Source organism: Lagopus leucura, unplaced genomic scaffold (genome assembly GCF_019238085.1).
Source record: "Lagopus leucura isolate 7727_CA_CO unplaced genomic scaffold, USGS_WTPT01 Super-Scaffold_100015, whole genome shotgun sequence".
In the NCBI taxonomy this organism is placed as follows: Eukaryota; Metazoa; Chordata; class Aves; order Galliformes; family Phasianidae; genus Lagopus; species Lagopus leucura.
The window spans coordinates 11,947,312-11,960,297 of record NW_024962269.1 but is presented as its reverse complement, the minus strand read 5'-3'; the positions used below and the strand labels follow the sequence as shown (position 1 = coordinate 11,960,297).

The window sequence follows — 12,986 nt, the reverse complement described above, 5'->3', positions numbered from 1 at the left end:
TAGTTCTCACACTGCATTCACCTCCTGCTCAAAATGGCCAAAATGTTCTGCTGTCAGTGTATGAAAAGGGCAGGAAATTCAGTGGCTCAGTTGTGATGACAGATTTCTATGGTCAGAAGCAAAAGCTTCACCAGATCTTATGTTGGAGGGAGAATGGCAGGAAGTAGAAAACAAAGGAAAAATGAAGCTAAGCAATGTCTCTGCCCACCTGCAGGGTCTCAATGCCATTCTCTCTCTCATTTTCCTCGGGAGGCTTGATAAGGTAGCAGTGGTTGCAGCACTTCTTCAACTCCATCACGATGTTTAGGAAACCAGATGTGCTTCCTCTTGTTCCCTTTGAAAGAGCCTTGTAGTTTCTTGTCAAAATCCACCTGCAGACAGGAAAATAAACAGATCAGATCATTTCACAGCGCAAAGCAGGCCTGCTAGAGCCCGAGATACAAAACCTTCAGGGACACTTTAAATCAAGCATCTGTCTACACTCTTCTCTAGCACAATTCCGTGCTGAGCTTTACTCTGCCAAGATACAGTCCCTGCCCTACAAAGCTGGCCAGCTGAATTACTATGATGCTAGAAAAGCACATCCAGTAGTCCAGAGCTGGAGGGGGAGATACCACCCAACCCTACCTTGCACTCCTACTGGGAAGACCTTCCTGCCACAGGTGTTGGCTGCCACACTGGTGCCTTCTGAAGGACACAGCATGTTCTGTCCTATATATACTGTGCATATTCCCAAGTCACAAAGAAAGATGCGCCCACTTCTGCTGGTACTCCCAGTAACTTAATCAATGACTCACTTGTAGTACTGCTTCTGCAAAGCAGACATTTCCACACGGAGGATCTGCTCCACTTTGGCTGGCAAAGATTTCTCCACATCCTTCTTCACTCTGCGTAAGAGAAACGGCTCCAGGACTTTGTGAAGGCTCTGGTAGCCATTCTCTCTACCTTTCCCATGATCTTCTTCAAAATCCTCCCAGAACTCAAACCTAGCAACAGAGATGAGTAATAGAAAGGAGTTAGAACATCTTGTGGTACCAAGCAGCATGTATCAAATATGCTAACACTACACAATGAGATGGGAGACCATCGAGTTGATGTACGTACAGTGAAGGATAGAAAGTTCACTTTTCTCTGGCTAATTGAGCAGATTGGTGGCAAAGCTAGCAGCTCTCTGGGTGTAAGTACCTCCAAGTATTTTATTTTTGAGCTTCACAGTTCCACATCAACCTTCCAGGACCCAAAATCCCAGGTTTCCCCAATATTTACTCTGATGTCACCTGCTAGGATTTACCTAGCAGCAGTTTCTGAACTTCCCACAGAGCCCATCCTTAGGCAGGGTTCTGTCAACTGGTTTTGTTTTACACTGCTCAGATTACTCTTTTGGACTGCTGATTTCTCTAACTCCTCTGAAATGTGGATATCTGTCCTTCTCCACCTGGGAGACCTCAGATCTTTCCTTCGCTTCTTCTGTGATCCAACAGAGAATTAGGGGAACAGCTCCTTCTGTAGTCAAACATCATCTGGATGAGTTTGGGGACATGCCTGTCTTGGCAATGCACATTACCTGTTTTGTTTTTTAGAAAACATCTGTTATAATGTGGACAAGCTAACAGTCAGCTAGGCAGTGCTGTCTTTGAGAAATACTCCCAGGGACTGCCATAAAACATTTAGTGAGAACAGCTGAAACACCATGTGCTGGGAAATTCAGAAATGGCTGAGATGATTGCTTAAAACAAGTTCAGCTTTTTAGAGATGGCACTGAAAACAGCAGACAGATTTGAAAGACATGTTTTAAGTTTCTTCATTGAACTTGCTGCCAGAAATCCTCCTTGTGTTAGTCATTTAAACTCTGCTTTTCCTCACCAGTGTTTGCTCCACTTAAGCTGGTCTAACTCCACTGAGCTTAATTCAGGGATTTCTGCCATTTGCTCTCCTTCAAGTTTATTCAGTGGCCAAGACAAACATACAGAGGTATTTTATGAAGCACCAACAGGAGACTTACTTCTCAGGCATGATGAAATGCAGCAGGGACCAGAGCTCTTTGAGTGAATTTTGAAGCGGAGTGCCAGTGATCAGCAGCCTGTGGTTGGACTTGAAGTCAATCAATGTTTTGTACAGCAAAGAGTCATCATTTTTCAAACGATGGGCTTCATCCACGCCTAGAAAGGCCCAGCTAATACTTCCCAAAACAGCCTGGAGGAAAAGAAGTGTTCTCCATCACCACAGAAGAAAAAGAGGTGAAACCCACTAGTCAGTGGCTGGCTTCCCCATTTGCAAGAGAGGATCTAAATAGAACACCCCTGGAGCTTTACCCACCTTGTCTTTGAGGAGAATCTCATATGTGGTGATAAGTGCATTGAATTTCAACCTTTTAGACTGAGAGTGGATCCACTCATATTCACGTATCTGCGAGAAGCGACAGATGTTACCATCAAGGAATATTATCGAAGAGTTAACAATCATTTTACTGTAGCTACAGCTAGGATCTCCAATCAAGTCCAAGCTCTATTGTTGAGTGTACCATTCGATGAGCAAAGGGCGTCCAAGGAGCAGCTTGTTTTAGGGCACAAGGGTTTTTATGCAAGTTTAGACAAGTAACAAAATTAAGTCAAGCAACTTGCTGTTGTGACATTACCCCATCATCTCACTGACGCCACCAGGCTCACAACACGTTTCTGTTGCCCTGTCTAAATATTTCAGAGGACACTCAGCAGCCCCCATCAGCTGCTCCAGCAGATAGCACGTCACACACATTACATGCTGCATAGGATAGCACCCAGTGCTCCCATCCAACCCCACAGGCTTTGCTGTCAGATTACACACCATGTTCCTGCTCATGAGGTCACCGATGTAAACCACCACGTTGATCTCAGGTGCCCACACTTCAAACTCTCTCTGCCACGAGGTAAGAGTCGACAGAGGAACCACCACCAGGAAAGGACCGTACAGCTGGTGCTGGTGGAAGAGGTACGACAGGAATGAGATTGTCTGAATCGTCTTCCCCAGGCCCATTTCATCAGCCAGGATCACACTGTTGTTCCTGAGAAGGAAGAGAACAAACCTAAGTCCTGATTTTATGCGTCTGTATCATTTCAAGGCCGGGTAAAAACCTCACTTGAGAATAAGAGGGTCAGATCCCATTGGGACAAAGCTTAGGAGACCCAAAATGAACACAGCTCATTTGCATCACTCAGTGTATGTACTTACTTGCACCACGAGTGAGCAAGCCAGTTGAGGCCCTCCAGCTGATAATCTCGCAGCTCCAGGTTCTCACTGCCAATATAAGAAGGCTGCTTCTTCAAGGCAACAAATCTTGGTCTCTGCTTCAGTACCTGAGGAAAACAATACACCGTAAGCCTCCTGAAGAAAAAGACAAGGTAAGGTTGAAAATTCAGCAATTAAATCTGCAGAATCAGCAATGAGTGTAGATTGGTTTGTCAGTTATTGTCCAGCCACATTTTCTTATCTGCTTCTGGTATCTACAGTTCTGATGCCCCTCAGCATCGTTATGTTTTGCCTGCTGACCTCCAGTCCTGATGATCAGGGCTGAGTCCCCACAAGAGTGCAATAAGTTGTATATAATGCCTATTAGATGGAGCAAACTCCATTTTCTGTTTTGGCCCCTTCTGGTTTTTCTTCCATGTACTCCATCTCTCTCCCACACTGTATCAGCATCTTGCAGACTTCCTCTTCTCCCTGGTGTGCTGTTTTTCCGTTCAAGTGATATTAAAAATCTGCATTGCAAGAGCAGCATCTCTTCAGGAAGAAGCACTTTGCAAGGATTAATTAAAGTTCCCAATCCCCCATGCTCACCATGCCTCGAGTAAATGAAACCAAAAGGGGTTCACATCTCTGCCTACAGTACAAGAACAGCAAACAACCATTCAAATGCTGGAGGAAAGATTGGAAAATAGTCTCTGACATTTATTCTAACAAAACTTCATATTCACACAGTTTGCTTCATTACCCAGCCTGAAGAAACAAAGCAAGAGGAGAGAAGAGAAGCAAGCAAACCTTGCAGTCCCGGGTAGGAATTGTTTTGGAGTTGTTACGGTTGTTGAAGCTGTCAATGCAGTGCTGAAATTTCTTGCTTATCAGAGCTTCATCTTCCCAGCTGCACTCTGCATAGGGCAGTCCCATCCACTTGCACAGGTATTCGGGGTCATTCGAGGATGTTTTGCGACTGTTTGCTGCAAAATATGCAAAACAGCCCAAACCTCAGTTCTGTGGCTGAACCACAAGTATGGTTCACAAGGGCAGTCTAATTCATCCCTACAAACACAGCACAAGTCTTGGCTAGTAGGAGAAGTTTAGAGAGGCCGAAAATGGTCCTTTACCTGGAAAGTCAGCATGCCCTGTCGCAGACTTGCTGGTCTTCACAGCTGTGGTAGGAGACACAAAGGAAACAAGGGTTTGGTGTGCTGAGAGCCAGCAGGGGGAGCAGCACAAACAGAGCATCATGTGCTTTGATAAGAATCGTATGGAAATAGGTTGTACAGCTCTCTAGGCCAATTCCCAAAGCAACTGGATGCCAGCATCTCTGACTGACGTTGGTAAAATATTAGTGCAAAGTCCCATTTTTTATTTTTAACAAATCATGAAAGTCTAACCCCTGAGCCACCTTGCAACCTAACCACATCCTTAACCACAGTGTCACAGAAAGCTGTCCTGGAAGCAGCCAGGCCTGTGCTTCTGCAAACACCTTGCCTGCAAAGAACTGAGGTCAAAGAACTACACCAGCAGCAGCAACTTCAACAACCACCTGGAGAGTGAAATACATTCAATGCCATTCTACAGGGATACTGGAGGGCAAAGAGAAAGAGGAAGTTCATTCTGTCTTACTTCATCCCTTTACAGAAGTGTTGGATTCACTTACCAATTACTCTCTCCACGATTTGATACTGTTTGTTCAGCTCTGAAGCCAGCTCCTGTTGGCAGTTGAAGTATTCCACATCTTCAGGCGATACCTTGGCCAGCCTAGATACCAAAAGAAAAACAAATTAGGCATTATAATGCTTTTGTAGTGTTGAAGTGCTTACTGAGGCCATGTATAGAAATTCTACTTTATTTTATGATTGTGTAACTAAGTCACTGAAGCAAACCACTGCTTACATGACACATTTCTTAATGCTTCCTAAAGCATCTCCTATGATAAAGCTTTACTGGGAAGCAAATGTTATAGATGCTCATTGTTTCCCTGCTAAATGACTCCTTATTCTGCTGCAAGAATTAGTCACAAAAATGAAAATCAAACAGTCAGGGGATGGAAGCTGCTGCTCCAGCTTTATCGCTTTGGAAACACACAGAAGCTCTCTTTATAGTCCTTGGGGAGGTCAGACAAAAACTCACGTACAAACAGGCTCATCATCAACAAGGGTTGACAAGGCTGCCTTGACAAAGCCTGCAAAGCAAAATTCAGCAGCGTGTCCTGAGACGAGCCCTATTTCCCAGCACAGCTGCTTAGTTTAGCTTGCCAGGTTTCATTGCTAACTAGGAGCCCCTGTATCACCTCCGGGGCCAGATTCACTCGTGCACCATTTATTTGTTCTCAGCTACCCAACTCCTGAGCCTGAGAACTGGCAGCATTGTGAAGCTCTGCCTCTTCTCCCTTTCAATACCACAGATATCATTTTTATTAGGGGGATGGTTCTACAGCAGGCAGAGAGAGAGAAAAGTGTTGTGAACTGAAAACGTTTGCTTTGGTTGGAATATGCTTAGCAAGAAAAAAAATGAATGTGTTCAGTCCTGTGTGTACCTATGGCTAAAGAAGATTCACCCAAAGCCAGATATCACTGGTTGAAATAGAGCATACCATTGCTTGATCTCCTCCTCCTTTTTCTTGAAGTTTTCTAGTTTTTTCAGGCCTTTCACTTTCTGCTGTTGCAGGGACTCCTCGCTCTCCCATGTGCTGTGGATGTAGGACCAGCCTTTCCATTTGATCAGGTAATGAACCTCTCCCTCATCCTTTTCAGGGTCAAAGTCAGCACTAGGGTTGCCATTAGCTTCAGTTGCATACACTGTGGTGGAAGCACCAGTGGCTGCAAAAGAAATCAGGCTGCAGTTGGTACCTTTGTTAAAAACCACTGGCCACGAACTGCATTGAAGCAGGAAGTCGTTTTTCTAACACATCCTTTGTGACAGCACAAAGAATGTCCTACAGATTCTTGAACCCGATGAGACAGGCACACAAAAGTTCTCCACACAACAGGATCTTTTTAAATCTCTATCATAAATGCCTTTTTTTCCTTAATATAATTCAAAGGTCTCTTGAAAATATTCAAGACCATTCAGTTTTACAAAAACACTTTTGTATGGCTGTGAGAACAAAGCCTTAGCTTTATTTCCCATTATGGCTTTGTCAATGGAGCTACAAAAACTGTCTCTACTGGAAGAGCTATTTTATCTTTTAAAGGGGAGAAAAACAAGAATTGCAGAGCAATGACTGCATCTTTAAAATAGTGTACACACTGAAAGACAGCTGCCAAGCAGATAAACTTGACATTTTAGGTTTTTCAATAATAGATCGTTTAAAAACAAAAACAAATTAAAAAACCTTCCAGAAGGAAGAAATAAGAGGCAGGCAGGAAAGGATGAAGAGCACTGAAATAACCCTGGGCCTCACTGGAAGGCTTCAAAATTGCAAACACGTTGGAGCAGTTGAAGAGAAACAGAGAGTGCGTGACTGAATTCAGAAATAGCCGACACACCTCCTTTTTTTCCAAGCCTGATGTCCAAGACTTTTTCAATAGTTTCACTGTTGTCTTCGTGTTCATCAGCCCCTTCCCCAGTCATCTCTATCAGGTCATCAGAATCCGTCTCAAAATCGTCGTCTTCCTTGTAACTGAACAAGACCAAAACCAAACTGATAAAAAGCCCTTGACTCTGCCCAGAAACACAAGAATGGCTTCTTACATAGAGCACAGCAAGACCAGTATTTACCCTGGGGCTCAGTGCTTGTTCAGCACATGCACTGCTTAAGCAAGCCACCTCACACTTTTTGATACCTGACATTTTTGGCTGCTCTTCGTCGAGTTTGTCTCTTAGGAGTTTCACCGTCTTCATCATCGTCGTCATCTTCAGATGACACCTGTCTCTTTCTCTTCTTCCCACGCTGGAGTTTGGGAGGTTTTTTAACACTGGTTTTGGCCATTGTTCTAAAATAAGTATTAGGAGAAAGTGTTTTACTTCAACATACTTTTTTTGTTTTTTAATGTCTTTAAGAACAAACACATCTCAGATATCAGATTCCCAGACATTTAGCCTGCTGTAACTACCACAGAAATCACTACTCCACTCACTGGACAAAGCAACCAGGTCCACAGGCTTGTAATCAAAGGTAATGCTGAAGAAAACAAACATGCTTTAGGAGCAAATGGCAGCTGCCTCTCCACCCTCATAAAGGTAGGAAAGACACATAGAAAAAGATACAGACTGAACCAACCACTCCATACCTCCTTTGGACAGGTCTTTTTGCTTTAATTCTCTTCGGTTCAGGTTCGCTCTCTGCACTGGTGCCTTGATCCCCTCCATCTTCATCCTCTTCTTCACCAGAAATCTCTCTTTTCCACTTTTTTCTATGGTCAGAAAAGTAGCTGATCAAGGGCCACCATATTTCAACGCAAATACCTGACCAAGTAGGCACCCAACCCAACTGGGTTGATCCTAGCAGGGCATGATCACGACAGATCACCACTGCGCTCTAGCTAACAAGTTGTTGACTGTGATGTGTTGGGGATTTTAGGCTGTAATTCTCTCCTCTAGGAACAGGTCTGTCACCTGGATTTCACTTAGCAGAGCAGCACGAGTGGCTCCTACCACGTGCTGTGGCAGGGCTGCACCCCGCAGGGCCGGGCGTGCTTCAAGATCTTCAGCTTTCCTTCCCACTTACGCATTTCTGAAATGAGGTGGGAAAAAAAATCTTCGGGGTGATTTTGAATAATCAGACATTTCTGAGAAGCGCTCGCTTCCGCTTACGGTTTACGACACGCACTGATACACTTTCTCCTTGCTGCTCAAAACCCAGAGCACTGAGTCGCATGCCATTGAACTTCAGGCAATTAAAGCTTCCAGGGTTGAAGCCAAATCCCACTGTGTGTTAGTGGAAGGAAGCAGGTTCCACGTGGGTAGTTCAGAGCAAGACCTCAGCTCTGCAATGCCCCCTCTCTCCTAGGGGTACTTTGGGAGTCCTTCCCTTGTTGCTGCCGCCCTCCCTGGCTTCTATTACCTCCCCTGTTGTGCTGCACTGCTGTACACAACAGAATGAGAAATTAAAAGCAAGAAAGAGGAGGGAGGGAGCTGGATCACATAGCACTCTGCTGTGCTCGAGTTTTCTCCAGCAGGCAGCTCAGTAGGCCTCATCAGCACACTTCAGTGCTTAGGAAAACTGAAAGGTATTGATTGGATGGAAAAGGCAGTAAAAATAAGCCCATTTGGCCACTGTGATGAGATCCCCAAAATGTGTTAATGGGATGTTTTAACTTATCAGAGGGTTATGGGAGATTAAAAAAATGAGTTGGCATTTTATTCTCCATTTCCTAAGGACGGGAAAGGAGTGAAGGTTGAACTATTTTAAGTGTCACTGAAGAATAAATAACATCATGAAGAAGTGAAAGACTGACAACAAAAAGTGAAGCTGGCTTCTTTAGATTTCCTGGACAGGCAAAATGGGAAAACAAACAGTGAAAATGTTGGAAAACTTTCATCCATCCTAGGTTTACATTCATACTTGAATTTTTATCACCCAGAGTTTTATTACTGAAAATAGTAAATAATTCATTTTACAAGCCTTTCATGTTGACAATGTCTGTCAAACAAATAGTATTACTCTGAAAACCAATGAATAAATAATAATTCCACTATTCAAAACTCTTTTCCCTAGAAACTTACTTTCTTTTCACTTGCTTCTGGCCTCTTCTTTTTGGGCTCTCATTTTCAGATTCACTACTTGCCTTTAATTGAAAAGAAAGAAAAATGAGGTTGTAGGCTTCACCCGGATCGTCTCCCCAAGGACACAGCTGGACACATGCAGGTGGGGAGGGGTGAGCTGAGGCACAGCTGCACCGCTCTCCCTGCAGCCAGAAGGATGCTCTGGGGAGCCATGAGGCTGCAGGAGTGCTGCCCACTGCCCCACACAGCTCCTGCAGCAGCTGAGCTCTTTTACAAGGCTGTAACTGAAAAGTGCAGTGGCAGAATGCAGAGCATCCACACTTGCCACGTCAGTATGAACCCAGTAATGGTCAGGGATGGATCAGACTGCGTTTCTGTGACTGCAGACCTACCTTTCGCAATCACACAAATGCGTGACCAGCTCTACTCTCATTACAGAAGCTTTCTATACAGAAGGAAATTCTCCTAAAAGGACAACATTCTTATCACAAGGGTGTTCCCTGCTTTCCTGAATTTTTCTCCCACAGCCAAAGCAGCTGAGGAAGCAGATGGGTCAGACCCTGCCCTGCTGCTTTCCTTCCTGCAAGCATACCAGCCTCCACCAGCAGACTCTCTAGCTAAATATATCGAGAGAGATGCTACGTCCTTGCTGAACTATTTTAAACGTGGGTGTCATCAACTCCCACTGGCTGAGAAAGCTAGAAAAGCTTTGATGGGCACAACCCTATTTTTGTAAAAGCCAGTCAACCACAGAAACAGATCCCTGCACACGCAGCACCCTGAAACAAACAAGATGACTTTGCCTTAGACACTTGCTACAGAAAGCACAAATCAGCAGGGAGCAAACTGCAGAAGAAAGCAGAAGATTTTTAAAGAGGATTTAAATGCTCTGAGAAGCCTCAGGACTGCTTGCTGTATGCATCTTGCTCATCTGAAACCCTCTCTTCAATGCTGTTTTTTGCTGCAACATCCAAGCTGTGTCAGGGAGGCCCTGCAGATGAAGCCTGTCTTTGTCTGTGCCTCCTGTACATCCACCACATTCAGCAAGGCTCACGCCAAGAGCTGTTCAGAGAACGACATGAAATGGCATGAGCTGCAAGATCAGAAGTCGAGGCAGGGTACAAAGACATGCCCCATATCTCTGCAGCCTTCATTTCCATCTTCCTTTTCCCCAGCTTCCTTTTTGCTCAAAATGGAGTATCGGATGCTGTGTCAGACCGAGGGCGCTGATGAATCTCTCGGGGGTTTCATGCCAGTCTGACATGTGGCACAGTGACACCCCTGCCCTGCAGCTCAGTGTGAACATGCTCAATGCCTGTTCCACTGCCTGACATCCCCTGTCTCACACACCAAGCATCCAAGAAACAAGGGACTGGCTGACAGCAGTGACTGCAGCACAGCTGACTCCAGCTGTGCGGGTGGGATATTTTTCAACAGCCATCTCTCAATGAGCAGTTACTTTTTGCTGTCTTTAGGCAAACCATGAGCAGAGAGCAGTGAGTTTTCCTTCTGCTCTGCATCAGAGAAGACAAGATTTGAATCACAGAATCATTTAGGTTGGAAAAGATCTCTAAGTCCAACCATTAACCTAGAGCTGCCAAGTCTAACTTAGCGAAGTTTGTAGAAAACCAAATACATCCTTTATTGTTTTCTGAACTTCATTCCACTTGACAAAGTCCTACTTTTCAAGATCCTGCTGTCCATTCCCCAGTTCCTCTGCTCTTCTCCTGCCGCTGCAGTTTCTACATAGCTGTTGCTCAACAACTCACCTTTTCCTCTTTTCTTTCTGCCTTGAAACAAATCTAACTTGTGACTCCAAGCTCAGCTGCCTCCAGCTGCATTGCTCAAAGCGCCGTTGTCTCTTTCGGGCAGCAAGCCCAGATCTTTCAGCTCTGACACAGCCAGTCCCAGCCTGAGTCACCACTGCCTGTTGCTGCTACAGCCACCCCACGCACCCAATGACTCAGCCTCTGCTCCCCAGTGCCCTCATCCACCCCGGCATCACTTGTCACCCACTCTTCCTGCCATCCTAGCACCAGGCTGCCCAGGTCCTGCCATGGCTGATAGCTGCTTAATACTGTTCTACATGTAGTAATTACAAAACAATTAAAACAATTTTTAAAAGACCATACTATAGCAATCTCTCAAATTTCTTGACCCAGCTGTAGAACTTAGCACCGACTTGCTCCAATTAGTCCAAGGCTGCCCACCAGCCACCTTCAGCAGGAAGGGAAAACTGCATTAAACTCGTGTTTTAATAACATCACCTCCCCAGGTGGCATGGGCAAAAGTGACAAATTCAGCCTTCAGTCCCCACCAGGATTTTATCAGTCCAGCAAGAGATGCCAGGTGTCTGTTTCTCTCTCTGAGCCTGCACACCAGTGCTGCCCAAATTGCCTTCCTTAATCCCCTTCTACTGAATGCTGCCAACGTGCCCAATCAATTCCTAAGCCACTCTTCCCATTGGACTAGGGACCTGCCTCTTACTGTTTGCACTGCCCACCTCAGAGGAAGGGTCAGTCCTCCCTTTCCATGCCTCACCCAATCCTCCCATATAATTTCATACAATCATTTGAGCTGGAAGGGACCTCTAAAGGCAACACCTCTGTAGCCAGATCAGGGTGCTCAGAGCCCCATCCATCCTGACCCTGAATTGCTCCAGAGATGGGATATCCACCATTCTTTCTTCTCTGCTAGCACTTACAGTGCACACACTTTTCTAGATTAACTCTGCTTCAGCTTACCATGGAGGAATGCTATGCAAGACATGACACCACAAACATTGCACTAAGCAGAGCAAAGCAGCAGCAGCTTTGCAATTCTGGTCCTACAGACTGCCCAAGGTTGTCCCCTCACCAGCCCATGGAGTGGGCTTCAGGCCCTTGGCATGGTCCAGGCAGTGCTCCGGAGCTCATGCTGCCTGCTAGGAGATGGGAAGGCCTAAATCTCAGACAGAGCTCAGGGATTTGCTCATTTCAGGCTTAGCAGAGGCCAAGCCTGGAGAAGCTGGAGACCGTCAGCTTGCCACCTTAGTCTTCTTGTGTCTCTGATGTTTAAAATCTGAACTTTCAGCAAAGATGTGAGAAAGAGCATTAATCAAAATGCAGATGAGCAGAAATATGTATTTTTTACAGTGGTGAAACCAAACATATTTTGGGAACAGCTGTGGCACACAACTTGTGGCCTCTTTCACAGAACAGATGCACTGTGACATTTATTACTAATGCAAATTACAAACCATCCTCTTTATAGCCTATGGATTGTGCCTGTTTTGGGCACGCTGTTTCCTGACTGCCCTGTTCTGCATGTTTCAGTTCCCCTTGATGAAACCTGAAGGTGATTTATAAGCTGCACCCAAAATGCACAAGCAATGACCGTTTGTACTGTAAGCTCACGTGTGCTCTCATTCCTGGAGCCAGCTTCAGTGCCCTGGGCAGCTCCTTCACCTTATGCAAAACAGCACTTCTGCTTCCTGCCCTTCACAGCCCACACTTCTGCCCCAACCAGAAGTTGCCAGTCTCTCTGCTTCCATTTCAGAGAGTTCCATGAGGTGCCCAATGCCCTCAGGGCACTTCCCAGAAGCGTTTCAGGCACTTAAGGGAAGGAGCTCTGCCCAAACTGGTGGTTTCGGCAGAGACTGCAGCTTCCAAAACCCGAAACAACTCTACCACCCTGACCAGGGGCAGTCAGAAGGCTGGAAGTGCTGCAGCCTGGCACCGAGTCTCACCCGCTGCCCAGGCAGTGCTGCTTGCTAGTACTGCATGCAAGTGTTAGGGAAGAAAGCAATTCAAAGCTCCTAGACATGGTGCTGGAAGTCCCAAGCAGCAAACAAGAGCAGGTTACTGGTGACAGGCTTAGACCTGAAAGGCAAGAAGCAATCTTAGGTGATGTCAAGTGCCCTGTTTCGTTGCCAGCTCCAGCAGCGCTCAGCACCATGCAGGATCAGCTGTGCTGTGCCCTCCCCTTGCTGCTTTGGGTCTTCCAACAGCAAGACTTGCCACGTCCCATCTCTGCGAGGCCCCAGCACTGTGCCTGACATGTCACACCCGCCACTGGAGTTGCTCTATGGGAAGCAGGCAGTGCTGCTTCAGGAGGAGAAG

At 45.7% G+C, this 12,986-nt stretch overlaps 1 protein-coding gene across 5 annotated transcripts in view; it reads right to left on the bottom strand.

The window, feature by feature from the left end:
* CHD2 (chromodomain helicase DNA binding protein 2) overlaps positions 1–12,986 on the bottom strand; it is an 83,010-nt gene that overhangs the window by 22,205 nt on the left and 47,819 nt on the right. For all 5 annotated transcript variants that reach the window (XM_042875632.1, XM_042875633.1, XM_042875634.1 and 2 more), the window contains 14 exons: positions 8,887–8,948; positions 7,452–7,574; positions 7,005–7,154; positions 6,708–6,841; positions 5,813–6,038; positions 4,877–4,977; positions 4,338–4,382; positions 4,015–4,190; positions 3,208–3,332; positions 2,824–3,040; positions 2,317–2,406; positions 2,003–2,193; positions 798–986; positions 209–371 (listed from right to left, as the gene is read on the bottom strand). In XM_042875632.1, the coding sequence (XP_042731566.1) occupies positions 209–371; positions 798–986; positions 2,003–2,193; positions 2,317–2,406; positions 2,824–3,040; positions 3,208–3,332; positions 4,015–4,190; positions 4,338–4,382; positions 4,877–4,977; positions 5,813–6,038; positions 6,708–6,841; positions 7,005–7,154; positions 7,452–7,574; positions 8,887–8,948 (1,992 nt within the window). The remainder of the gene's footprint in view (positions 1–208; positions 372–797; positions 987–2,002; positions 2,194–2,316; positions 2,407–2,823; positions 3,041–3,207; positions 3,333–4,014; positions 4,191–4,337; positions 4,383–4,876; positions 4,978–5,812; positions 6,039–6,707; positions 6,842–7,004; positions 7,155–7,451; positions 7,575–8,886; positions 8,949–12,986) is intronic.